At 42.5% G+C, this 26413-nt stretch overlaps 1 protein-coding gene across 1 annotated transcript in view; it reads left to right on the forward strand.

Annotated features, from left to right (window-relative positions):
- The first annotated feature begins 2218 nt into the window (after nucleotides 1–2218).
- LOC124041199 (protein FAM13A-like) overlaps nucleotides 2219–26413 on the forward strand; it is a 125005-nt gene continuing 100810 nt past the window's right edge. The window contains exons 1-6 of the mRNA XM_046358482.1: nucleotides 2219–2453; nucleotides 4287–4470; nucleotides 4691–4897; nucleotides 6184–6364; nucleotides 15990–16164; nucleotides 17108–17265. Of these exons, the coding sequence (XP_046214438.1) occupies nucleotides 2424–2453; nucleotides 4287–4470; nucleotides 4691–4897; nucleotides 6184–6364; nucleotides 15990–16164; nucleotides 17108–17265 (935 nt within the window). The 5' untranslated portion in view covers nucleotides 2219–2423. The remainder of the gene's footprint in view (nucleotides 2454–4286; nucleotides 4471–4690; nucleotides 4898–6183; nucleotides 6365–15989; nucleotides 16165–17107; nucleotides 17266–26413) is intronic.

The raw sequence follows: 26413 nt of genomic DNA on the forward strand, positions 1-26413 counted from the left end.
AAAAAAGGTAGGGGAGTGGATAAAAAAAAACAGCCAGTATCTGGTGTGACCACCATTTGCCTCATGCGGCACGACATCTACTTCGCATAGAGTTGTTCAGGCTGTTGATTATGGAATGTTGTCCCACTCCTTTTCAATGGCTGTGCGAATTTGTCGGATATTGGCAGGAACTGAAACACTGTTGTACACTTCGATCGAGAGCATCCCAAACATGCTCAATGGGTGACATGTCTGTGAGTATGCAGGCCTCCCTTAACTTGAGACATCTGTGACATTGTGCTGTGACAACACTGCACATTTTAGTGGCCTTTAATTTCCCCAGCACAAGGTGAACCAGTGCTGGTACCAGTATCCCTTCTTTCTTTTCTCTCCAAAACTCTTGAACGTGCCGTCCTTGGCCAGCTCTCCCGCTATCTCTCTCTGAATGACCTTCTTGATCCAAATCAGTCAGGTTTCAAGACTAGTCATTCAACTGAGACTGCTCTCCTCTGTATCACGGAGGCGCTCCGCACTGCTAAAGCTAACTCTCTCTCCTCTGCTCTCATCCTTCTAGATCTATCGGCTGCCTTCGATACTGTGAACCATCAGATCCTCCTCTCCACCCTCTCCGAGTTGGGCATCTCCGGCGCGGCCCACGCTTGGATTGCGTCCTACCTGACAGGTCGCTCCTACCAGGTGGCGTGGCGAGAATCTGTCTCCTCACCACGCGCTCTCACCACTGGTGTCCCCCAGGGCTCTGTTCTTGGCCCTCTCCTATTCTCGCTATACACCAAGTCACTTGGCTCTGTCATAACCTCACATGGTCTCTCTTATCATTGCTATGCAGACGACACACAATTAATCTTCTCCTTTCCCCCTTCTGATGACCAGGTGGCGAATCGCATCTCTGCATGTCTGGCAGACATATCAGTGTGGATGACGGATCACCACCTCAAGCTGAACCTCGGCAAGACGGAGCTGCTCTTCCTCCCGGGGAAGGACTGCCCGTTCCATGATCTCGCCATCACGGTTGACAACTCCATTGTGTCCTCCTCCCAGAGCGCCAAGAACCTTGGCGTGATCCTGGACAACACCCTGTCGTTCTCAACTAACATCAAGGCGGTGGCCCGTTCCTGTAGGTTCATGCTCTACAACATCCGCAGAGTACGACCCTGCCTCACACAGGAAGCGGCGCAGGTCCTAATCCAGGCACTTGTCATCTCCCGTCTGGATTACTGCAACTCGCTGTTGGCTGGGCTCCCTGCCTGTGCCATTAAACCCTTCAACTCATCCAGAACGCCGCAGCCCGTCTGGTGTTCAACCTTCCCAAGTTCTCTCACGTCACCCCGCTCCTCCGTTCTCTCCACTGGCTTCCAGTTGAAGCTCGCATCCGCTACAAGACCATGGTGCTTGCCTACGGAGCTGTGAGGGGAACGGCACCTCAGTACCTCCAGGCTCTGATCAGGCCCTACACCCAAACAAGGGCACTGCGTTCATCCACCTCTGGCCTGCTCGCCTCCCTACCACTGAGGAAGTACAGCTCCCGCTCAGCCCAGTCAAAACTGTTCGCTGCCCTGGCCCCCCAATGGTGGAACAAACTCCCTCACGACGCCAGGACAGCGGAGTCAATCACCACCTTCCGGAGACACCTGAAACCCCACCTCTTTAAGGAATACCTAGGATAGGTTAAGTAATCCCTCTCACCCCACCCCCCTAAGTTTTAGATGCACTATTGTTAAGTGACTGTCCCACTGGATGTCATAAGGTGAATGCACCAATTTGTAAGTCGCTCTGGATAAGAGCGTCTGCTAAATGACTTAAATGTAAATGTAAATGTAAATGTAATGATCATGCTGTTTAATCAGCTTCATATGCTACACTTGTCAGGTGGATTATCTTGGCAAAGGAAAAATGCTCACTAATCGGGATGTGAATACATTTGTGCACAAAATGTAAGAGAAATAAGCTTTTTGTGTGTATGGACATTTTCTGGAATCTTTCATTTCAGCTCATGAAACATGGGTCCAACATTTTACATATTGCATTAATATTTTTTCTCATTGTATATTTGGCCACATGGTAGCAGAAGAAAAAAAAACAGGTAGTATGCACATGCAGGCCGCCTATAATGCCACCTCCATGTTACAGTTCTAAGGAAATTACCCGCATTCTGACTGGGGCGGGAAATTGAATGCACCCTCTGCGGAATCTCCATAGTTACAATACTTGTCACATGACACAAACATGTAAACAGAATACTAGCCAAGGCCTACAGTAAAATATTTCTTATTTATTTTGCTGTCACTGTAAAGCTAGGTATAGTTCTTCATATCTGTAAATATACACGTGTGTGGGCGATGGATTTTTTTTTATTTGCCTCAAATATCAAACTTTCCGATAGATATCGGGAGGAAGAACATTCCAATTAATAAAATCGACTTGAGATGGGAGCAAGCGCCTCGATATCTCTCTGTGTAAGTTTGAGTAATTTCTTATTTTACAAGTCCTACAGTGCAATTCAGTATTGGATATAGCTTGTTAGTGAATAAAAGACAGGCAAGTGAAAACTGAATTGTCAGTGAATGCACCAGCCACATTGGGAATTCTCAGTCAGCTAACGTATATCATCTGTTTTACAGGAAATACATTCAACGTTACGTAACGTCAGACAATTTGCCCATTAGAGCAGACACTTTGTTCCTCATTTTATCTCTTAATTGTGGAAATCCTCACTAAAAGTCCTAATTGTGTAGGCTTAATGTTAATTAAGGGCAAGTTAAGCAGTAACCCAGAGAGATTACACTTTAGCATGGCTTTCAATGGCTTGAATAAAGGGTAAAACCATTTGTAATTCAATCACTTTTTGACAGCATCCCTTTTGATTTAAATAAAACTTTCCATACACGTTTGCCTACGGAAAAAAAGTGTTCAGAAAGGGAATTTTTGGGCCTGAATGCCAAATATAAACATATCATGAGACATCCATGTCTTCCTCGCTGGAAAAGATAAACAGTTGAGTTTGAAACCATTTAAAAGTTTACGAACAAGGTTGTCAAACTATTTAATCATTTATTCAAATATTATAATTTTTAAATAAAATTATTACTTTTTTTTAACCATAAAGCTGCAATATGTCACTTTTGGTGCTTCCCGATCAAATTCACATAGACATTTCAGTTCTAGATATGTCATTCTCGTTTAAATCAAGTCTAAGAAGCGTTTGATCTGTTTTATGTGCGCTGTTTGTATGCTTCCGTTCTTACGTTTTGTTTTTGCATCTTCTACTTTTGGTTTTGTACAACAACTTCAAACAGCTGAATATGCAATATTTTTGGTTATTGAAAATATATTTCTCAGCGGTTTAGATGGTACAATGATTATCTACACTATACTTGCTTGTTTTGTCACATAAACTGAAATAGACAAACTATTAGAATTTTTGCAACCAGGAAATAGCGGAGCGATTTCTGCATAGTGCATCTTTAACATCAATTATTTAAAAACGGGTAAACTTTCATATTCGCATATGTTGTAACTTAGACCCTACTTTACATCATATGAGGTTTTCGTGTTGTGCCCGACATTGGTTGACACAACATGCTCTTGAATACAGGGTGGGTGTCATTTCAATCACAGAAATCAAATTCATAGAATGGACCTATCCCTTCAGACCCATACAATTTAACTGGTCCACCATTGGATCTCCAACCATCTTTGTGGTACCATTTGAAAGTAGACATTTGTATTTTATTCCCATTTTAGTAAATGTGTCAGCCACAACTTGACACCCACCCTGTATTCAAGAGCATGTTGTGTCTCAACGATTGCATTGCACAAAACAAAAACCTCAGATGATCTAGAATAGAGTCTAAGCTACAACATGGAAATATGAAGAAGAAAAAAAACATCTGAGTTTACGCGTTTTCAAGTAAATAACATTTAAGGTTAACATTTTTATCTGAATTTGATTTATAATTTTTTTAATTCAAGAAATTATACAAATAGTTTGACAACCCTGTTTGTAAGATTTTAAATTATATAAATCTCAACCTTTTATCTTTTCCAGTGAGGAAGACATGGATGTCTCATGGTATGGTAGGGTTTATGTCAAAAAGTGATTGAATTCAAATGGATTTACCCAAAATAAAAAATGAGGAGTTACAATTGTGGATAGGCCTGTGGGATACCTGACTCTTATACTGTGTTGACGACTCCATCCAGTTGCCTCTTATCCTAAGCCTTAGGAAATAATGATAAGAAGGACAAAAATGCCTACAGCTTAAAGTTTTGGTGTCTTTTCTATGCAGAGCGACTCATCTGCTGTGAGAATTCGGAAGCACAATGCGAAGATCAGCCCTGAGCCGACTGTTCCAGGCCCTGACACCAGTCCTGTCTTTGGGGTAACCCTTGAGAGGCTGAGGGAAGATGGACAGCTTGTTTGTGGAGTGCCCCACATGCTGCGACACATGGTGGATTTCCTGGACAGAAATGGTAAGGCATCACACTGACACACACACACACACACACACACACACACACACACACACACACACACACACACACACACACACACACACACACACACACACACACACACACACACACACACACACACACACACACACACACACACACACACACACACACACACACACACACACACACACACATTACACACATGTTCACAGTCCATCCCCTGCCCTTACTCCAGGTGTGCAGCAGAGGGGTCTGTTCCGTCTGTCTGGCTCTGTGGTAAGGACCAGGCAGCTGAGGCTGATGTGGGACAAGGGAGAGAGAATGGATCTGGTGGAGGAGGATGTCTCAATTGTGGCCTCCCTGCTGAAGCTCTTCTTCAGGGAGCTGCCCAGCCCCATCATACCAGAGCCTCAGCGCAAGGACCTGGTTCTCAGCCTCACAGGTATGGCGATTGACCCTTCGCTAGGGCTCGCCCCAGAATTTGGGGCTACCAATCGCAGCGATCCAATAGAGCTCGCCAGCTTGTAGTCCTAAAAAATGGAAATGTATTAGCATTTTCTACTTCTGGTTCTTTCAGACATTCATATGGATGAATTGAATGGGCAAAGAATGGGGTTTTGGGATAAACACTGAAAATAAGGTTAACACAACCTTTTATACGTTTTGTTCTCTGAGATACGATCAGACAGTTAACATAAACTTTATGAATTATGAAGCCTTTTTGTGCTCTATGTGCTTGTTTTGATTACATAAATGCTTCAAAATTCACAAAAAGTGATGTTAGCTGATGAAAATGATCTCATAAAACAAAATGTATAAGATCTCCTAAACCTATGTTTACCACATACCTTATTTTTAGGATTTATCCCAAAACCCTCCAAAAACAACACCTCTATGGATAGTAACTGTTGTCGAGTCCGACATCTCAGACAAGCTCACTTTTTAAAAGCATGGAAGCAAATAGAGCCCCAGAGTAGGGGTGTCATAATACCCATAAAACCTAGCGGTCAAACAGGGAAATGGTTCCAATCGTTTTTTCCACCACTAATTTTTCCCATAGGGGATTTTAGAAACACTTAAAATAAGGGCTGTGTTTCGTGTAGGCTTACCCTGGCGTGACCTTTTGATAATTGTGTACATTTCGGACAAGGTGACATTTCTCATGCACAGATTTGATCACCCGTATCTCATGCCATATACTGTATGTTAAATCCAGGTCACAGTTTCCATATAATATGTGTGTTTCTGCTAACCTATAGCTGACATAAGTAGTGAGACCAGGACACACATGGGGAAAATCACAGATTGTTAATCTATCACAGTCTGACTTTTAGTCCCCACTGGATGGCAGGAAGCTTGGGCCCGGTGATGTACTGGGCCGTACGCACTACCCTCTGTAGTGCCTTGCGGTCGGAGGCCGAACAGTTGCCATACCAGGCAGTTATGCAACCCGTCAGGATGCTCTCGATGGTGCAGCTGTCAAATATTTTGAGGATCTGAGGACCCATGCCAAATCTTTTCAGTCTCCTGAGGGGAAATAGGTTTTGTCATGCCCTCTTCACAACTGTCTTGGTGTGCTTGGACCATGTTAGTTTGTTGTTGATGTGGACGCCAAGGAACTTGAAGCTCTCAACCTGCTCCACTACAGCCCCGTCGATGAGAAGGTATTGAATTTTGATATGAAGTGTTGCTAATGTTCATGTCAAGATTTTCTTTTCTTTTCTCTAGAATGTAAGAATGAGGCAGAGTTGAACGCGGCTCTGAAAGAGAAACTCAGCAGCCTACCTGTCGACAACCACAGCATCCTGTCTTACCTCCTCCACTTCCTGTCAAGGGTGGCCTCTCACAGCCAATCAAATCACATGCCCGTGGAGAACCTTGCCACAGTCTTTGGACCCTGTATATTCCAGTGAGTCATTGCCAATAGCAACCCTATTCATCTCATCACAGATCACCCCAGAGACATTTTCAGGGCATAGAATTTAGGCAAACATTACAAGGGGGAAATGATCAGTCATAATTGCTAGTTGTCTTAATAAAAGAGACTAAAACATTATTCCACTGTATTCAATTGGTTAGTAACCTACACAACTGTTGTCCTAGTTCAGGTTAACATTAGTTTATAACAATTAATCATGACTTGCAGTTCCAATCCTCACAGATTAAATCAAAGTTTATTGTGCTTACACAGTTTTGCAAATGTTTATTGCAGGTGCAGCAAAATGCTTATGGTTCTAGTGCCAACAATGCAACAATATCTAGCACTACAATTACAATACACACATAATCCAATAGTAAAAAAATAACAAGAAATTAAGACATATTAGAACAGTTGCACAATTAGGACCTGGAAAGGGTGGAGGGGAGTTGACACAATTGAGGAAATGGGTGTGGAGTGGGGCGATAGAGCAGGACAAGCAGTGGCCGTCAGAAGTTCTTGTACAGCTGTAGTTAACCAGTTTACAGAGCTCTGTAAATAATCTCATGGACAAAAATCTTGGTCCCTGAGCGAATACTCTTTGAACAAAAATAACTGTAAAAAAAGTTTATTGTAGCTATCCGTTTGCTGCATCTTTCTAATGGCAATTTGTCCCACTCTTCAGCTGCAAACTGCTCAAATTCTTCAATGTTTGAGTGGTGCCTTCCACCAACTGCTGTTTTCAGATATTGCCATAGGTTTGTGATGGTATTCAAGTCTGGACTCATCGCTGGCCACTCCAGAACAGTCCAGTGTTTATTCTTGTACCATTCCTGGGTACGTTTTCTGTGTGTTTGGGTTGTTGTCCTGCTGAAAGAATAACAACCTTCAACAGAGACCCAGTTTTTGGACACTGAGTTGAAAACTGCACTCCAAAACACCTGCTACCGTAATTTTATGATGTCTTGCACATTCAAGGCCCCCAGTGCCAGACGGAGCAAAGCAACCCCACAGCATTATCAAACCTCCCCATGTTTGATTGTTCTTTTCTTTGAATGCTTAATTTGGTCATTGGTAAACATAGGACAACCCCACTGCTGAGACACAAGAAGCCCTATTGAACTTTGCAAAAACCCACCTAAACAAGAATTAAATCCTGGGGAAATGTTCTGTGGACCAATTAAACAAAATTAGCTATTTTTGGCAGTACAGATCAGTGATATGTTTCCTGATGACCAAATTAAACATTCAATCAAAATAACACCCTCCCTACAATCAAACATAGGAGAGGTTCAATAACAGAGTGATGAGTCCAGATCCCATCAAAAAACTATGACGAAATCTGGAAACAGTAGTTGGTGGAAGGCACCACAAAACATTGAAGAATTTAAGAAGAGTTGGCCAAACTGCCAGTAGAAAGGTGCAGCAAGCTAATTTTTTTACATTTATTTTTTATCATTGCCAAAGGCTGTTTAACTAATTATTAGCTCCAGGTTGGCAATAATTTTGTCATTGCCATTTGTTAGAATTGTTTTCATTAACATAGTAAACTTAAGCCCCCCCCTACCCCCCCGGAAAAAAATATAGATTCTGCAATGTTGATAATCCAATAACAACGTGTTCAATTTCCAATTATTTTAGAAGAAACAGAATTGTTTGTTGTCGTTTGCCACCAATGGCGGGCCCATGGAGAAGTTCACCGGTTTTGCGTCAGATGCTGACGTTGAACCCACGTCGTTGCACAATGTATGGCAGGTAGCCTTGGAAGAGTGCGGTGAAGTCAACGAAGATGGCATAGGTATTTGTGACCAGATTTGATTGGTTTTCCAATCCATTAGTGGTACCAAACGGTCAATCAAATCGATCCCAATCAGCATCCGTTCAATTTCGATGCTAGTCACTTACACGGGGTGGATCAGTGACACGCTTTCGAAGTTGAGTTTAAGTAGGAGATGTTTGGTTAGGGGCGAGGTAGCTTGAGTGAAACCATTGAAGATTCGTATCGCAATGTTCTGTTTTCAACCAACGTTTTACAGAGTCCACTGCCCTTTTTAGTTCATCCAGCAAGGTTTCAGATATGAGGAAAATTGTCGAACCCGAATCTATCAGAGCGTGACCGGTCAAACAGTCCTCCAGGACTGTTCTAAGGTATGGCCTGTTCGAGTTGGTTTTTCTTGTCATATCCCCAACAAAATGGAGTGGGTTGGGAGAACGGAGCGGGTTGTAATCTGTGTCGATTTTCAAGACATAAGTTACCCAGTGGGTCCTCTATCGGAATGGGAGAGGAATCATCTGTTGCAAAGCTGCTCATCATGTGCATCTCCACATTCGTATCCAAGTCTGTAGACAAAACCTGCGGGCTTGTGTCTAGAACGAGCGGTTCCGGGACAGGGATTTGAGTGGGTACGGGGGTAATGGAAATGTTTGCGTCCTCTTGAATTTGATGATTTTCAGTGGACTTGGTTTCCAATGATTTTATGTCTAGTCATGCTGACTTATCCTTGTCATCCATGTCAGATTTAGTACGATGTAGTACATCTCTTATCAGAGCTTCTAGATAATTTCTGTTACCGTTTAGATCATTGAACACTTTGTTGCTCCTGTTATCCTTAGGTCCTGACCCTTTGTGAGAGTTAGGCGCAGGGGCATTTCGGCTAGGTTGATCTCTACGGGACCTGTTAGATTGGGGACGTTCCTCATAGCTATTGTTACGGCGGTGGTTGTCGGGGTGGTGGTTACGTGGTAGTCACCCTCTTTGATCGTCATCTTTTACCCCACATGTCCCCGATGCAGCACCTTCTAATTCGAGTGATCGTTTACACCTAAACTCGAAATTCGAGGGGTCCGGGCTCTTAGCCCAGCTTGCTTCAAAAGCGGTGCTTGCAAGTTGTCGGAGCATAGAGATTGGCAACCCAACGTGAGCAGTAGGGCCCAAGGAGTTAATGAAGTTGGGAGACATGTTTGACAGGAACAGTTGTTTAAATGGCAATAGATCTTCCATTCCGGTTTCAGTGAGCATGCCAAAGTAAACTGAACGAAGCCGGTGATAGTAGGCTTGTGGATGTTCATTTCGAGCTTGTCTGCTATTGTTTGCCAACGAGCTTTGTCAAGTTCTCTCACGTCACCCCGCTCCTCCGTTCTCTCCACTGGCTTCCAGTTGAAGCTCGCATCCGCTACAAGACCATGGTGCTTGCCTACGGAGCTGTGAGGGGAACGGCACCTCAGTACCTCCAGGCTCTGATCAGGCCCTACACCCAAACAAGGGCACTGCGTTCATCCACCTCTGGCCTGCTCGCCTCCCTACCACTGAGGAAGTACAGCTCCCGCTCAGCCCAGTCAAAACTGTTCGCTGCTCTGGCCCCCCCAATGGTGGAACAAACTCCCTCATGACGCCAGGACAGCGGAGTCAATCACCACCTTCCGGAGACACCTGAAACCCCACCTCTTTAAGGAATACCTAGGATAGGATAAGTAATCCCTCTCACCCCCCCCCCCCCCTTTAAGATTTAGATGCACTATTGTAAAGTGACTGTTCCACTGGATGTCATAAGGTGAATGCACCAATTTGTAAGTCGCTCTGGATAAGAGCGTCTGCTAAATGACTTATATGTAAATGTAAATGTGAGCTATCGTGTTTGCGAGTCTCAGAACCAATGAATTCTATTTTCAAAACCGTGGCAAGCATAGTCCTTTTGCACGTATTGCTTTTGTAGACGGATGAACCATGTCACGTGTCTGTTGGACGTTCGTTTCAAAAGGTAGAGCCTGTCTGCATTCGTAGCATTTGGGTAGCCATCCAAGGCGTCCTCTATGTCTGCTAAGTATGTCTCAGTGTCGTTTGGCTTTTCCGGAACGGGGTCAAAGAGGCGTACATTTTTGACGATTTTGTCAAGGCGATCATCTGTCGCAATGTCTGCGTTTTTCTCGCTTATGGCATCGAAATCTAACATTTCCAGCCCCTTGGTGTAGTTAGGATTTGCATCGTTGCTGAGGTCAGCGATCAATGTTTCCATGGGTGAAGGTCCACTGATTGGAGGGGAAATGGGTGGAAACCCATTTGATGGATTGCTCATTGTTATGATTATCAGTTATTTCAATTGACGTAATGTTTGGGTTTTTGAGTTGGAGGCTGCAAACACAATTTAACTCAGTTTGTCAACATCAATGAATCATCAAGACTGGGTCAGTAATGTGATTTGGTTATTACTGAACTTGCCAAGAAGATTTAATTGATTAAATCGATTTTAATGATAAATCTAACCTGTATAGGGTATTTGGGAATTTTAACATTAATTCACCTGAAAGACTTGCTAGCTCTAAATTACCATTGAAAAGTTGAACTATGTCTCATTGGTGTCTCATATGTCATCCATAGTGACAGGACAAAGGAATTTGTCTGTGGCCTGAGATTTACAAGGGGCGTGGGGGCAATAAAACCCCCCACGTCTTCAGACCCACAGATCTCTCCTCCTCTGTTGTGGTTGAGAGAGATAATCTGTAGGGTTGTGGTCTCCTGTAACCTGACCTGATCAAGACAGTCATGACACATCCCAATGTTTCACATTCTCTTCCCTCCGTTTACTCTAAAGTTGTGCCATACACTAGGGAGAGTGGGGTAAGTTTAGCTATTTTTTTACATTCAGCATCACTACGTCAAGGGAAGTATAGTATTCTTCTAATATAGACATCTGGATAATCAGAATTCATGTAAACAAAGGTTTAGAAAACATCGCTTGTCCAAAGAAAGTGGTCTCTTGGAACAATTTACCCGGGTATGAGGTAAGTTGAGCATAGGGGGTAAGTGGGGGATGGTGTCCTGTGACAGTGGGTGATGGTGCTTGTAGGTTAATGTTTAATTAATGGAATGTGGTATCTTGCATATGTGGTATCTTGTATCTCTTAAATGTTTGCCTACATTCAGATATAGATCTCTCTGTTCAATATCACTTACCCTTGCCTTTCTTGACCAGTTGTCAGGGACAGGGATGTTGCTTTGATGTGCTAATTTGTCGGAAAGTTCTCTGCATTTGAGGCTACTAAGCCCATGAAACTGGTCCTTGAAATTGTTTAATGTTTAGCAAGCTCAGACTCCATGTCTTCAGATAAGACCTTGTGTTCCTCTGCTACTCTGTCATAGCCTCTCTTTCACACAGGTACATGTTGGTTTTCTTTTTGTCAATGTATCAGTGTCATTCAGTCTATTTATTCATCCTTGCTGCTGCTCCAATGGACTTCTTCTTCTCTCACTTCCTTGGCTGCTCTCCAAGAACCTCAAGGAAGGCTAGGCCCCTGCTTGTTTTACGTTTGTATACACGGGCATGTAACATTACAAATGCACTTGAGTTCATATGTATGACACATTACAAAAATACTAGGCATAAAACCAACAAAATGTCATCATCATTTGTATAGGCCATTGGCTCAACTTACTCTAATGCAGATATTTTGACTATATTAGCTCACACAGCTGCAAGGATGCACTTTCATGCTAGGTTTAGAACCTCATATTGTATCCTATAGATACCCCAACTGATGTATAAAACAATCTTAAAACAATTTACTTTGGTTTAGATACAAGCATCATGAAACCTATAACAATAAATTAATTTGACTTTGAAAATCTGTTTTTTTGGACCTACCTTGCTTACCACTCTTTCCATGTGGTTTCTTCCTTCACAGACACCCTGAAATGATGACCTCTTCCTAAATCTTTGATCACATGATTCATTTTGTGGATGGTTTCCTAGAAACAAGTGGTGGTGTAACGGATGTGAAACGGCTAGCTTAGTTAGCGGTGTGCGCTAAATAGCGTTTCAATCGGTTACGTCACTTGCTCTGAGACCTTGAAGTAGTAGTTCCCCTTGATCTGCAAGGGCCGCGGCTTTTGTGGAGAGATGGGTAACGATACTTCGAGGGTGACTGTTGTCGATGTGTGCAGAGGGTCCCTGGTTCGCGCCCGGGTATGGGCGAGGGGACGGACGTTAAGTTATTCAACTAACCATTTGGCTCAACAAAGCCTACTCTCCCCTATGGTTCTGCTGGACCTGAGCTCCCCCAAAAAGATAGGTGGTAACAGCAAAAACATTCTAAGAAAAACAAAAAGACGTAAAAATAAAATGTTTCCAGGTAAATTGATTGATTGGACTTACTGTATATACAGTGCCGTCAGAAAGTATTCACACCCCCTGACTTTTTCCACATTTTGTTTTGTTAAAGCCTGGATTTAAAATAGATTAAATAGGATTTTTTTGTCACTAGTTTAATACACAATTTCTAAATTTGACAAATGAGCAAGGAAAAACTGAAATGTCTTGAGTCAACAAATATTCAACCCCTTTGTTATGGCAAGCCTAAAGAAGTTCAGGAGTACACATTTGCTTAACAAGTCACATAATAAGTTGCATGGACACAATAAGTGTTTAACATGATTTTGAAATGACTACCTCATCTCTGTACCCTACACATACAATTATCTGTAAGGTCCCTCAGTCGAGCAATGAATTTCGAACACAGATTCAACCACAAAGACCAGGGAGGTTTTCCAATGCCTCGCGAAGAAGGGCACTTATTGGTAGATGGGTAAAAAATAAAAAAGACATTTAAGGTCCCTTTGAGCATGGTGAAGTTATTGATTACACTTTGGATGGAGTATCAATACACCCAGTCACTGCAAAGATACAGGCGGCCTTCCTAACTCAGTTGCTGGAGAGGAAGGAAACTGCTTAAGGATTTCACCATGAGGCCATTGGTGACTTTAAAAAATTGACAGAGTTTATTGGCTGTCATAGGAGAAAACTGAGGATGGATATACATCATTGTAATTACTACACAATACTAACCTAATTGACAGAGTGAAAAGAAGGAAGCTTGTACAGAATAAAAATATTCTAAAATATGCACCTAAAGTAATACTGCAAAAAATGTGGCAAAGAAACTACATTTTGTTAGGGGGCAAATCCATTACAACACATTACTGAGTACCACTCTCCATTTTTTCCGGATAAAAAGTAAACGGAATGGCAAAATCCTAGAGGAAAACCTTGTGCAGTCTGTTTGCCACCAGACACTGGGAGATTAATTCACCTTTCAGCAGGACAATAACCTAAAACACAAGGACAAATCTACACTGCAGTTGCTTACCAAGAAGACCCTGAATATTCCTGAGTGGCCAAGTTACTGTTTTGACTTAAATCTACTTGAAAATCTATGGCAAGACCTGACAAATTGTTGTCTAGCAATGATCAACAACCAATTTGACAAAGCTTGAATAATTTTTTAAATAATAATGTGCAAATATTGTACAATCCAGGTGTGCAAAGCTCTTAGAGACTTAACCAGAAAGACTCACATCTGTAACCAATGCCAAAAGTGCTTCTACAAGGTATTGCATTCTTATATAATGAGATATTTCTCTATTTAATTTTCTATAAATTTGCCAAAAAAATCTAGAAACATGTTTTCCCTTTGTCATTATGGGTTTTTGTGTGTAGAAAAAAATCTATTTAATCCCTTTTGAATTCAGGTTGTAACACAACATGGAATAAGTCAAGGGGTATGAATACTTTCTGAAAGCACTGTTCTAGACACCCAAAGCACTTTAATAGTATGGGGAAGCTTACCTCATACAACAGCAATGTGTAGCACCCACTTGGGTTACGCATAGCAACCAATTTACACTAGAACACTCACTACACATCCACTGGAGAGTTAGGAATTAGATTATGTCTCCACCACTGCCCTTGGGCATTTATCTTAAGACTAGAGGGAAGAGAGCTCCATACTGGCCTTCTAACACCACTTTCCAGCAACATCTGTTCTCCCATCCAAGGACTGACCAGGACTGACCCTGCTTAGCTTCAGAGGCAAGCCAGCAGTGGAATGCAGGGTGTTATGCTGCTGGAATGTTCCTGCCCGGCATTCAAGTTCCTTCCTTCTGGAAAGGTTGGATGAGCTAATCATATCTCTGAAATGTAGGACAAGTGGAGGCTGTTGAAAGGATTTGGTTTTTGGAATTGAAAGCTCACGGTGAAAACTTTGGAACCGGGTCAAGTGTTCAGCAATCCTTGTTAAAAGATATTTGGCTTTACAAGATAATCCACATTGCTTTTAGAATTTCTTAGTCTGAACTGTGTTGATTTTAATTTTCCACTTAGTGTTACCCAACAAGTACTCAACACTATTTTACGTTCCATGGCAAACTGCACTACATGTTGAATTTCACTAGGGGGGAACCATTAAGTAGATTCACATGACGCTTACTTATGTGTTGTTTCCAGTTATAAAGTTTTCAGCAGGGCCGGCTCCAGGCATAAGCCACATAAGTGGCCCCCATTTACTGGTGAGAGTTAGAATAGTAGAAGCAAAATAGTACACAAGGTGCCATTTCGAAAATGTGTTGCGCATCACCAGTTTTATCTTGTTATGTCAGTCACTGACAGTCACTCAATTAGCCATGGTCACAGATACCTTTTTTAAAGGTAGGGGAGTAGGTCAGAAAGCCAGTTAGTATCTGGTGCCTCATGCAGCGCAACACAACTCCTTCGCATAGAGTTGATCAGGCTGTTGATTGTGGCCTGTGGAATGTTGTCCCACTTCTCTTCAATGGCTGTACAAAGTTGCTTGATATTGGCGGGAACTGGAACATGCTGTCGTATACATTGATGCAGAGCATCCCAAACATGCTCAATGGATGACATGTCTGATGAGTTTTCAGGCCATGGAAGAACTGGGACATTTTCAGCTTCCAGGAATTGAAAACAGATCCTTGCAACATGGGGCCATGCATTATCATGCTGAAACATGAGGTGATAGCAGCGGATTAATGGCACAACAATGGGCCTCGGATCTCATCACGGTGTCTCTGCATTAAAATGGCCATCGATAAAATGCAGTTGTGTTCGTTGTCCGTAGCTTATGCCTGCCTATTCCATAACCCCAACGCCACAAAATTTGAGAGAAATGCTGTTTTTGTGCATATGGAACATTTCTGGGATCTTTCAGCTCATGAAACATGGGACCAACACTTTACATGTTGCGTTTATATTTTTGTTCTGTGTAGTAATCATGGCAGAATACCAGCCGGGCATGCAGGGGGTCCCATTTATTTTTTTAGTTACTCTCACTCAGATATCATTAACATGGCATACATCCTTACAAATGTGTAGAATTACAGGAAATTAGCTTTAAAACTGCACACATTTCCCTCTACCACACTGCAAAATTGGTAGAATTGCATGAAAAAAAGTGTCTCTCTGCACCATGTCAAAAAGTGTAGAATTGCAGAAACTTTGCTTTAAAGCTGCAACATTTTCTCTCTTCCCCATGGTAAAATGAGTAGAATTGCAAGAAATGTACTTTAAAACATATATGTTTTTAAATCTCCACTGTCAAGAGGGTGGCCAATCAAATGTTTTCCCTGTGAGGTGGGGGGGCCCCCAACCAAATATGGCCGGCTCTGGTTTTTACTCTTGACATTGAATTGCATGGAGATGCAAATCTCATTTTACAGTAATGGTGTGAATGAAATAGTTGTAAATGGCATACAATCGCTGAGTCTTCATTTCCTCTGATAAGCACAGCATTTTACTGAACGTTTGGTCTCCCTCTCTCTGTACAGTGTTCCATCAGGGCCTAGGATGCTGGAAGAGCAGAGTGTGTGTAATGCCCTGTTGCTCCACCTCCTGAGACATCAATCTGTTGTCTTTATCTGTCCCCCGGACGTTCCACACCTGCCTCCTAGCCAGGACACCCCATCACCACCCCCACCCCTCGCAGCCCTGTCCCATTTTGAGGTGAGACATGATCATGAATTCCTTTCTCCACAGTGATTTGTACTATCTCTCCTTGGCGTCTGAGGATAGGCTTACAGAGGTTCATAATGTTTTCACTAAATTAACAATAGCCCTGACTCTGACCTTAAACCTTCAAATGCTGTTATCTTTAAGAAATGACAGGATATCCTGCTTCCCCTGACCCTGTGAAGACAGGTGATGGGTTTCATTATGCATCATCCCACACCAGTGAACTCTGTTTACTTTGCAACAATAGATAATATCATACAGTATTATGGCATATTTCCACCTGAAACTTACCCCATTGTTTTACCATAAAGGCTCAACCTTTTGTGTTTCCTCCTCCACGGCCCAGCTCCAGTGTCTCACAGGGCCATGGCCTCAGTGGACCTGCTCTGACTTAGAGCCAAGGCCAGGCCACTGGTACTTTTCAGCTGGCATTTACATAACAATGACTAAGCAACTCACAAAGGGGTGGCAGGTAGCCTAGTGTTTAGAGTGTTGGACTAGTAACCGAAAGGTTGCAAGATCAAATCCCTGAGCTGACAAGGTAAAAATCTGTCGTTCTACCCCTGAACGAGGCAGTTAACCCACTGTTCCTAGGCTGTCATTGAAATTCAAATTTGTTCTTAACTGACTTGCCTAGTTAAATAAAGGTAAAAAAGCAACTGTCTTGATAATGCAGAGGTTGTTTATTCTGCTCGCCCCAAGTCTTTAGTGTCACACTCCTGATGGAAACAAAACCATTAGAGCTGACATTAACATAAACACTGGTGTGGGGTAAGTATTGGTTGGAAATTCCCCATGTAAGTCACATGCCATTGGTGCTTATACAGAACAAACCAAACATCTCCAATAGTATGTTTACATAGTAATCAAGCATCGTATAGTGCTGTGTCATGTACGGTAAGAGGACATTTCAGGGAGTAATGTGTCATTATAGTCCCGGCTGCAGGAGAGTCTGGGGGGTCCTCCCAGCACCTCTCGGTCAGAGGAGAGTAACAGTGTGGGAAGGTTTGACGGAGACAGCACCACATCAGAGACAGGAAGTCTTACTACCAACACACCCAGAAAGGCATGGACGCCATCTAACCTGAACAGGTACAGTCCCCTGCATAGTATCACCTGGACGTCTCTGAAAGAGCCCATATGAGAGCCATTCGAGAGATGGAATAATATGAAAGTGTAGAGCAAGAACAAAAGTGGTTTTATGTTGAGAATGTCTACACAAGGTAAGCATACAGTGTACCCGGAATGTACAACATTCCTTTCTAAATGGCCATGCCAGGTATGTGCATTTATGCAGTAACATATGGAACAATCATGCCACATTCTCTGTTCATTGTTCTGGATAATTCAGTCACACATCTTTACAAGCTGTGTCACACCTCTTAGAACATATAATTTGCTATATAACTCTGCTTACATCATGTACTTTTCACTTGTCAGCTGAATGTAAAACATTGTTATTAGCAATAACTGTAAACAAGCATTTCTGAACTTTGACCTTACCTCAATGCACACTATGAAGCATTTATATATTTTTATAATCCTTTTATGAACTTTGGTAATTGGTATTTCAAAAGCTTCAGCTACTCTTCCTGGTGTCCACACAAAACATGAAACATGACATAATACAGAATATTAATAGACAAAAACAGCTCAAAGACAGAACTAAATTAAAAGGCACATGTAGCCTACATATTAATACATACACACAAACTATCTAGCTCTAATAGGGGAGAGTTGTGCTGTGAGGTGTTTTTAATCTGTTTTTGAAACCAGGTTTTCTGTTCATTTGAGCATCTCTTTATTATGGGCAGACCTCTCCCCGTCTTTACAACCATTGAATATATACATTTTTGACAATGACAGTTTACAATCAAGGTAATGCCAAGTAATTTATTATCCTCAATTTGTTCAACAGCCACACCATACATTACTAGAATCAGCTGAGGTCTAGAAGTGAAATCAAATCAAATTGTATTTGTCACATGCGCCGAATATAACAGGTGTAGACTATACCGTGAAATGCTTGCTTACTAGCCGTTCCCAACGATAGAGTAAAAAAAGAAATATATAAATAATAATACAAATAATAATTTATGATTCCATTTGAGGACTTCAGTTATGTACATTATATAATTTTATGATTGTTTTGATAACTTTATTAGTGCAGTGTCCGCAGAAACCGAGGCCACTCCTGTGTGTGCCTGTGGATGTTAGGCTTTGGTTCCCTGGATGTTGTCACCAAGCATGTTATGATGTCTGATCAGCACTCTGGCTCAGGGAAACATTTGTATGGTGTCAGTTGATTTGCTCTGACATTGGTCACAGGAAGTGTTAGAAAACCCTCAACTGACACACCAGGGCTCTACACTGACCTCTTTTACAAGGAGCACGTGTGCGCCCAAAGGGAAAAATGTAGACACACAAAAATATTTTAGGTAATAAAGCTAGAATCCTAATTTTTCTGGGTGCACGGGTGGTACTAAATACAAATTCCAGGTCTCACAAATATATATTTAGGCACATATAAAATGGTCATATTGGGGGCCTCCTGAGAGGCGCAGTGGTCTAAGGCACTGCATCGCAGTGCTAGGAGTGTCTCTACGGACCTGGGTGGTGCACAATTGGCCTAGCATCGTCTGGGTTAGGGGAGGGTTTGGCTGGATGGGCTTTACTTGGCTGATCTTGCTCTACTGATTCCTTGTGGCAGGCCGGGCGCCTGCAGGCTGACCTCGGTCACCAGTTGAACAGTGTTTCCTCCGACACATTGGTGCAGCTGCCTTCCGGGTTAAGTGGGTGGGTTCTAAGAAGTGCGTTTAGGCGGGTCATGTTTCAGAGGATGTATGATTCGACCTTCGCCTCCCGGGCCCGTTGGGGAGTTGCAGTGATGAGACAAGATTGAAAAAAGGGGGTAAAATACAAAAAATGGTTGAACTATAGAGCCCTGACTTTGTGCAGTTCCAAAACTGTAAGTAGATCCACATACCATGCTGCACTACTGTATGGGACCCGGGTTGACATTTATTATCATGAGTCTTGTTCTGGAGGCAGAACTGAGTGGTTTCTTCTTAGCTGCAAAGGTTACAGTCGTGGCCAAAAGTTTTGAGAATGACACAACTATACATTTTCACAAAATCTGCTGCCTCAGTTTGTATGATGACAATTTGCATATACTCCAGAATGTTATGAAGAGTGATCAGATGAATTGCAATGAATTGCGAAGTCCCTCTTTGCCATGCAAATGAACTGAATCCCCCAAAAACATTTCTATTGCATTTCAACCCTGCCACAAAAGGACCAGCTGACATCATGTCAGTGATTCTCTCGTTAACACAGGTGTGAGTGTTGATGAGGACAAGGCTGGAGATCACTCTGTCATGCGTCATCACTCTGTCACGTGTCCTGTGTCGTGCCAACAGTAAAGCATCCTGAGGCCATTCATGTCCCTCACTCACAATTTTTCCTAAGAACACAGCCATGAATAAAGAATGGTACTAACACATCCTCCGAGAGCAACTTATCCCAACCATCCAGGAACAGTTTGGTGACGAACAATGCCTTTTCCGGCATGATGGATCACCTTTCCATAAGGCAAACATGATAACTAAGTGGGTCGGGGAACAAAACATCGATATTTTGGGTCCATGGCCAGGAAACTCCCCAGACCTTAATCCCAAGCATTGATTATGCAAGAATGGGCTGCCATCAGTCAGGATGTGGCCCAGAAGTTAATTGACAGCATGCCAGGGCGGATTGCAGAGGTCTTGAAAAAGAAGGGTCAATAAAAGCCCTTTGACACTTGATTGTAATGCTTGTAATCATACTTCAGTATTCCATAGTAACATCTGACAAAAATATCTAAAGACACTGAAGCAGCAAACTTTGTGGAAATTAATATTTGTGTCATTCTCAAAACTTTTGGCCACAACTATATTGTCAACATTCATGAAAACAAACATTTGCTTTTTGGTCTTAATTTAAGGTTAGGCATTAGGGTTAGCATTGTGGTTAAGGTTAGAATCAGATTGTATTATTATTTTTTATTATTATTTTATTATTATTTATTAAACTATGTATTTTTGCCCATGATTTTGGAATGAGATGTTTGACAAACAGGTGTCCACATACTTTTGGTAATGTGGTGTATATCATCAATAATACTATTTATGCCTATATAGCAGTTGCAATGTCATCAACAGATATTGTTTCAATTCAACCCAGGGTTCAACTAAAAATAGACAATACATACAAGCCTAGGGTTTCAATTATATGTTTGATTCATGTCTCCAACTAAACCAAAAATAATAGTTAAAGAAAAGGATTAACATTTACATTTTAGTCATTTATCAGACGCTCTTATCCAATGTGTCTTACAGGAGCAATTAGGGTTAAGTGCTTTGCTCAAGGGCACATCGGCAGATTTTTCACCTGGTCGGCTCGGGGATTAAAACCTGTGACTTTTCTGTTCTGGCCCACGCTCTTAACCGCTAGGCTACCTGCCGCTCCCATTAATTAATCCAGTGGCTCAGATGAAATTATTCTGCGTTGTCAACCAAACATATTTCAATAATGTTTTGTAATACAGGAAATAGTTTAAAGATAAGGCTATCTTACAAACTAATGTAACATTGTTTATTCAACCTTAAAATTAGTAACACATCCATGGCCACATTTTGAGGTTAGCCTCCTGTAACTATACATGTCTTCTTATGTAATCATAGAAAGCATGGAAGTTCAAGATAACATGCAAGGGTTGCATGTCTGTAGAGATCTTCACAATTGCTATAATAATCTGTGCAGAATCTTGAACTACATTTATCACTTATACTATGTACTTTAATGTAATCTCAACTACAATCCAAGTCATTTGGCTCTGCTATTTGATGAAGCACAGTGATAACACATTAGGTTGTATAAATACTAAATATCTGACATTGTATTCTCGTTTAACCTTTTTTTTATAGTTTAAAGTGCAGATAACACATTTAGATGACAACTTAACCCAAAATCATATGTTGTTTTTCCATTGGAATTTGGTTGTGCTTTTAGATGGTTGAAAGCATAGTGATAACACATTGGGAATTCAACAAACTTCCTCTTGTTGTCTTTTTGAGTTGGTGAAAAAAGATGGAAATCTCATTAACGTCAACATGTCAAGAAAATATTACCCAAACTTCCATGTTGAAATGGCATGGTGTGCCCAGTGGGAAGGAACTGCCTATAGTCTATCTTAATTATACTGTTCCTCTTTGGATTAGATACATTGAAATATGATGTCTTTACCGGATTACCGTTATCATTGGCTTCAGTTTTAGTGAAACATGCTTCTGCCGCAACACATTCATTTGACATTTGTCCTGCTTAACAAGTAGCTGAAAACGTGTTCACACTTACAGGTGGAGGACACATGCAGAGCCATGGAGAAAGAAATAAAATATATAGTCAATGAACCTTTCTCAATACATCCAGTGAGAAAGATAATGGACCTATTAGCATCTGTAGAAGACTGTAGTTTCGGAATTCCCCTCCTACATTAATAGGACAGCAAAAGGCGTAACGCTCGCTCACCAGGACGTTTCGGGCTTCAATGACCTTCAGATACTTTTAAACTTGTCTAATAAAAGTAGGAATTTTTATTGGGTGAGCGAGCGTTGCGCCTTTTCCTGTCCAAAGATGTCTACACATTTGTAAGTTGCACCTCTACTCACGTTGGTTGAGCAACAACTTCTTTCCTCCTACGTTAATAAAAATAGTCTCTGCCTCACTATTGGAAAGTGTAGAAAAGTGGAAAATTACTAATTAGTTTCTAAGAAAAATATACATAATACAGCCATCTGTTCAAACGTAAGGTTTCCTCACCGAACTGAAGAGGCCTTGCCCCTTAGCAAGTGGAAACATCTATTTTGGAGACTTGGATGTGGGTGCGAAGTATTTTGGATGCAGTGAGAAAGGTTCATTGACTATATTTTTCATTTCTTTCCCCATGGCTCTGCATGTGACTCCTAGGTTATTATTAGCTATGAGCGATTTTGTGCATGTGTGTGAGAGCGGTGTAAGAGCTAGTAGGAAAGAGAGTGAGACCTTGCTGTGTGTTTCTGCATGTTTCAGAGAGAAACTGAGGTAGTCTTTCAGTTTCTCTCTCACACTCCCTCTCTCACTCCCCCTCTCTCTCTCAATCCCCCTGTCTCGCTCTCTCTCACTCCTTCGCTCTCTCCCCTCTCTATCTTGCTCTCTCACTCACCCACCCACTCTCTCTCTCTCTCTCTCTCTCTCTCTCTCTCTCTCTCTCTCTCTCTCTCTCTCTTCTCTCTCTCTCTCTCTCTCTCTCTCTCTCTCTCTCTCTCTCTCTCTCTCTCATTCACTCCCCACTCGTCTCTCTCTCTCACTCCAACTCTCTTGTTGACATACATTGTGAATGGATACAGAGAAGGACCACGGTTCAGTGCCCTCACACTGAGGTCTTATAATGATACGATCTGATGGAAGCTTTACTCTTCACATAGCTCCTTGTAATGCTCTATTATTCCTGTTGTAAATCAAAGAAAGCTTTATTTAGACAACCGGTATGTACCATTCAATGTACTACACCAGCGAAGGTTCACGGATGGTTTACCTCTCAACTTGTGCCAATGTCTGAAAGTATTTACTGAAATCATGTTAGTCTCACAGTTCTGTTTTGAAAAGTACTATTCATATATTTTGTTTATTCCCAGTCATCAAGGATAGTTGATATATTCCTTAAATCAAATCAAATGTATTTGTCACATTCTTCATAACTACAGGTGTAGAATAACAGTGAAATGCTCACTTATGGGTTATTCCCAACAATGCAGAGAGAGAAAAACAGAAATAATAGAAAAATAATAACACAAAGAATAAATACACAATGAGTAACGATAACCTGGCTATATGCAGGGGTACTAGGTAATTGAGGTACTGTACATAAAAATCTAAGTAGTGAAACAATAAAAAAGCTATAATTTTTACTGTAGATAAAACTATACTAAATATATTCACATCAGCCAAGTCAACAAACAGGTCACTGACCAGGTCACTGACCATCTCGAATCCCACCGTACCTTCTCCGCTGTGCAATCTGGTTTCCGAGCCGGTCACGGGTGCACCTCAGCCACACTCAAGGTACTAAACGATATCATAACCGCCATCGATAAAAGACAGTACTGTGCAGCCGTCTTCATCGACCTTGCCAAGGCTTTCGACTCTGTCAATCACCATATTCTTATCGGCAGACTCAGTAGCCTCGGTTTTTTGGATGACTGCCTTGCCTGGTTCACCAATTACTTTGCAGACAGAGTTCAGTGTGTCAAATCGGAGGGCATGCTGTCCGGTCCTCTGGCAGTCTCTATGGGGGTGCCACAGGGTTCAATTCTCGGGCCGACTCTTTTCTCTGTATATATCAATGATGTTGCTCTTGCTGCGGGCGATTCCCTGATCCACCTCTACGCAGACGACCTCCAAACGAGCTTCAATGCCATACAACAGTCCTTCCGTGGCCTCCAACTGCTCTTAAACGTTAGTAAAACCAAATGCATGCTTTTCAACTGATCGCTGCCTGCACCCGCATGCCCGACTAGCTTTTCCCCCACCCTGGATGGTTCCGACCTTGAATATGTGGACATCCAATCGAAAATCAAATCAAGAGTCGGCTTTCTATTCCGCAACAAAGCCTCCTTCACTCACGCCGCCAAGCTTTCCTAGTAAAACTGACTATCCTACCGATCCTCGACTTCGGCGATGTCATCTACAAAATTGCTTCCAACACTCTACTCAACAAACTGGATGCAGTTTATCACAGTGCCATCCGTTTTGTCACTAAAGCACCTTATACCACCCACCACTGCGACTTGTATGCACTAGTCGGCTGGCCCTCGCTACATATTCGTCGCCAGACCCACTGGCTCCAGGTCATCTACAAGTCCATGCTAGGTAAAGCTCCGCTTTATCTCAGTTCACTGGTCACGATGGCAACACCCATCCGTAGCACGCGCTCCAGCAGGTGTATCTCACTGATCATCCCTAAAGCCAACACCTCATTTGGCCGCCTTTCGTTCCAGTACTCTGCTGCCTGTGACTGGAACGAATTGCAAAAATCGCTGAAGTTGGAGACTTTTATCTCCCTCACCAACTTCAAACATCAGCTATCTGAGCAGCTAACCGATCGTGTCATGTATTGTCATATTATGTCTTGTTCCTGTTCTTTCTCTTCACTCCGTCTCCCTCTGCTGGTCGTATTAGGTTACCTTCTCTTCCTCTCCTTCCCCCAGCTGTTCCTCATCTTCTCTAACTACCTCGTTCACCCTTTTCCCACCTGTTCCCTTTTTCCCTCTGATTAGGTCTCTATTTCTCTCTCTGTTCCTGCTTCTGTCTTTGTCAGATTCTCGTTTGAGTTTCTCATGCCAGAACCAAACTATCGTCTCGTTTGCTTCACCCTTGTCCCGTCCTGTCGGAATCTGCCTGTTCATCTGATGCTACGTGTGATCAGGTACCTCTGTCCTCTACGACCCGCGCCTACCCAGAGAGACCAGCAGTCTGTCGCCGCTAACCCAGCTATTCTCCTCTGCTGCTAAGAAGGGGACTCTACCCAGCTATTCTCCTCTGCTGCTAAGAAGGGGACTCTAACCCAGCTATTCTCCTCTGCTGCTAAGAAGGGGACTGTTCTGTAAATATCAGAAGGACTTTATGATTCATTTGTCGCCCTCTCTGTGGGTTGTCTATTTTGCCATTATATACATCTGAAGAGGATCTATGTCTTCCCTGTGTTTTGACATTAAAGGACTCTGTATTTGTTAAACCGCTTTTGGGTCCTCACTCACGTGCATAACAGATCGCTGCAGCTGTACATAGTCTATTGGTAAATAGCCCACCCATTTTCACCTACCTCATCCCCACACTGCTTTTATTTATTTACTTTTCTGCTCTTTTGCATACCAATATCTCTACCTGTACATGACCATCTGATCATTTATCACTCCAGTGTTAATCTGCAAAATTGTAATTAATTGCCTACCTCCTCATGCCTTTTGCACACATTGTATATAGACTCCCCTTTTAATTCTACTGTGTTATTGACTTGTTAATTGTTTACTCCATGTGTAACTCTGTGTTGTCTGTTCACACTGCTATGCTTTATCTTGGCCAGGTCGCAGTTGCAAATGAGAACTTGTTCTCAACTAGCCTACCTGGTTAAATAAAGTGTCATGTTTGTCATTTATTATCATGTCTTGTCCCTGTGCTCCCCATTCTATTCGTTTCCCTCTGCTGGTCTTATTTGGTTCTTTCCCTCCTTCTATCCCTCTCTCTCCCCCTCCCTCTCTCACTCTCTCGCTCTCTCTTCTCTCTATCGTTCCGTTCCTGCTCCCAGCTGTTCCTATTCCCCTAATCATCATTTAGTCTTCCCACACCTGTTCCCGATCCTTTCCCCTGATTAGAGTCCCTATTTATTCCTTTGTGTTCCGTTCCTGTCCCGTCGGTTCCTTGTTTAGTATTCACCATGCTGTGATTGCGTTTCGCCCTGTCCTGTCGTGTTTTTGCTGTGATTGTGTATCGCCCTGTCCTGTCGTGTTTTTTGCCTTCATCAGATGCTGCGTGTGAGCAGGTGTCTCTGTCAACTACGGCCTGCGCCTACCCGGCGACCTGCAGTCTGTGGTCGCTTCTCCAGTTATTTCCCTCTACAGACTAGAGGATTTCTGTTATTCCCTGTTTGGACTTAAATAAACTCTGTTTCTGTTAAGTCGCTTTTGGGTCCTCTTTCACCTGCATGACAGAAGGAACCGACCAAGGAATGGACCCAGCGACTTCAGACGCTCGTTACACTGCCGTCGAGATCCAAGGAGCCATGCTCGGCAGACACGAGCAGGAATTGTCTGCTGCTCGCCATGCCGTGGAGAACCTGGCCGCTCAGGTTTCCGACCTCTCTGGACAGTTCCAGAGTCTACGTCTCGTGCCACCTGTTACTTCCTGGCCTGCCGAGCCTCCAGAACCTAGGGTTAATAACCCACCTTGCTACTCCGGGCAGCCCACTGAGTGCCGCTCCTTTCTCACGCAGTGTGAGATTGTGTTCTCTCTCCAACCCAACACATACTCTAGAGAGAGAGCTCGGGTTGCTTACGTCATTTCACTCCTTACTGGCCGGGCTCGAGAATGGGGCACAGCTATCTGGGAGGCAAGGGCTGATTGCTCTAACAAGTTCCAGAACTTTAAAGAGGAGATGATTCGGGTT

This window comes from Oncorhynchus gorbuscha, linkage group LG08 (genome assembly GCF_021184085.1).
Source record: "Oncorhynchus gorbuscha isolate QuinsamMale2020 ecotype Even-year linkage group LG08, OgorEven_v1.0, whole genome shotgun sequence".
Classification (NCBI taxonomy): Eukaryota; Metazoa; Chordata; class Actinopteri; order Salmoniformes; family Salmonidae; genus Oncorhynchus; species Oncorhynchus gorbuscha.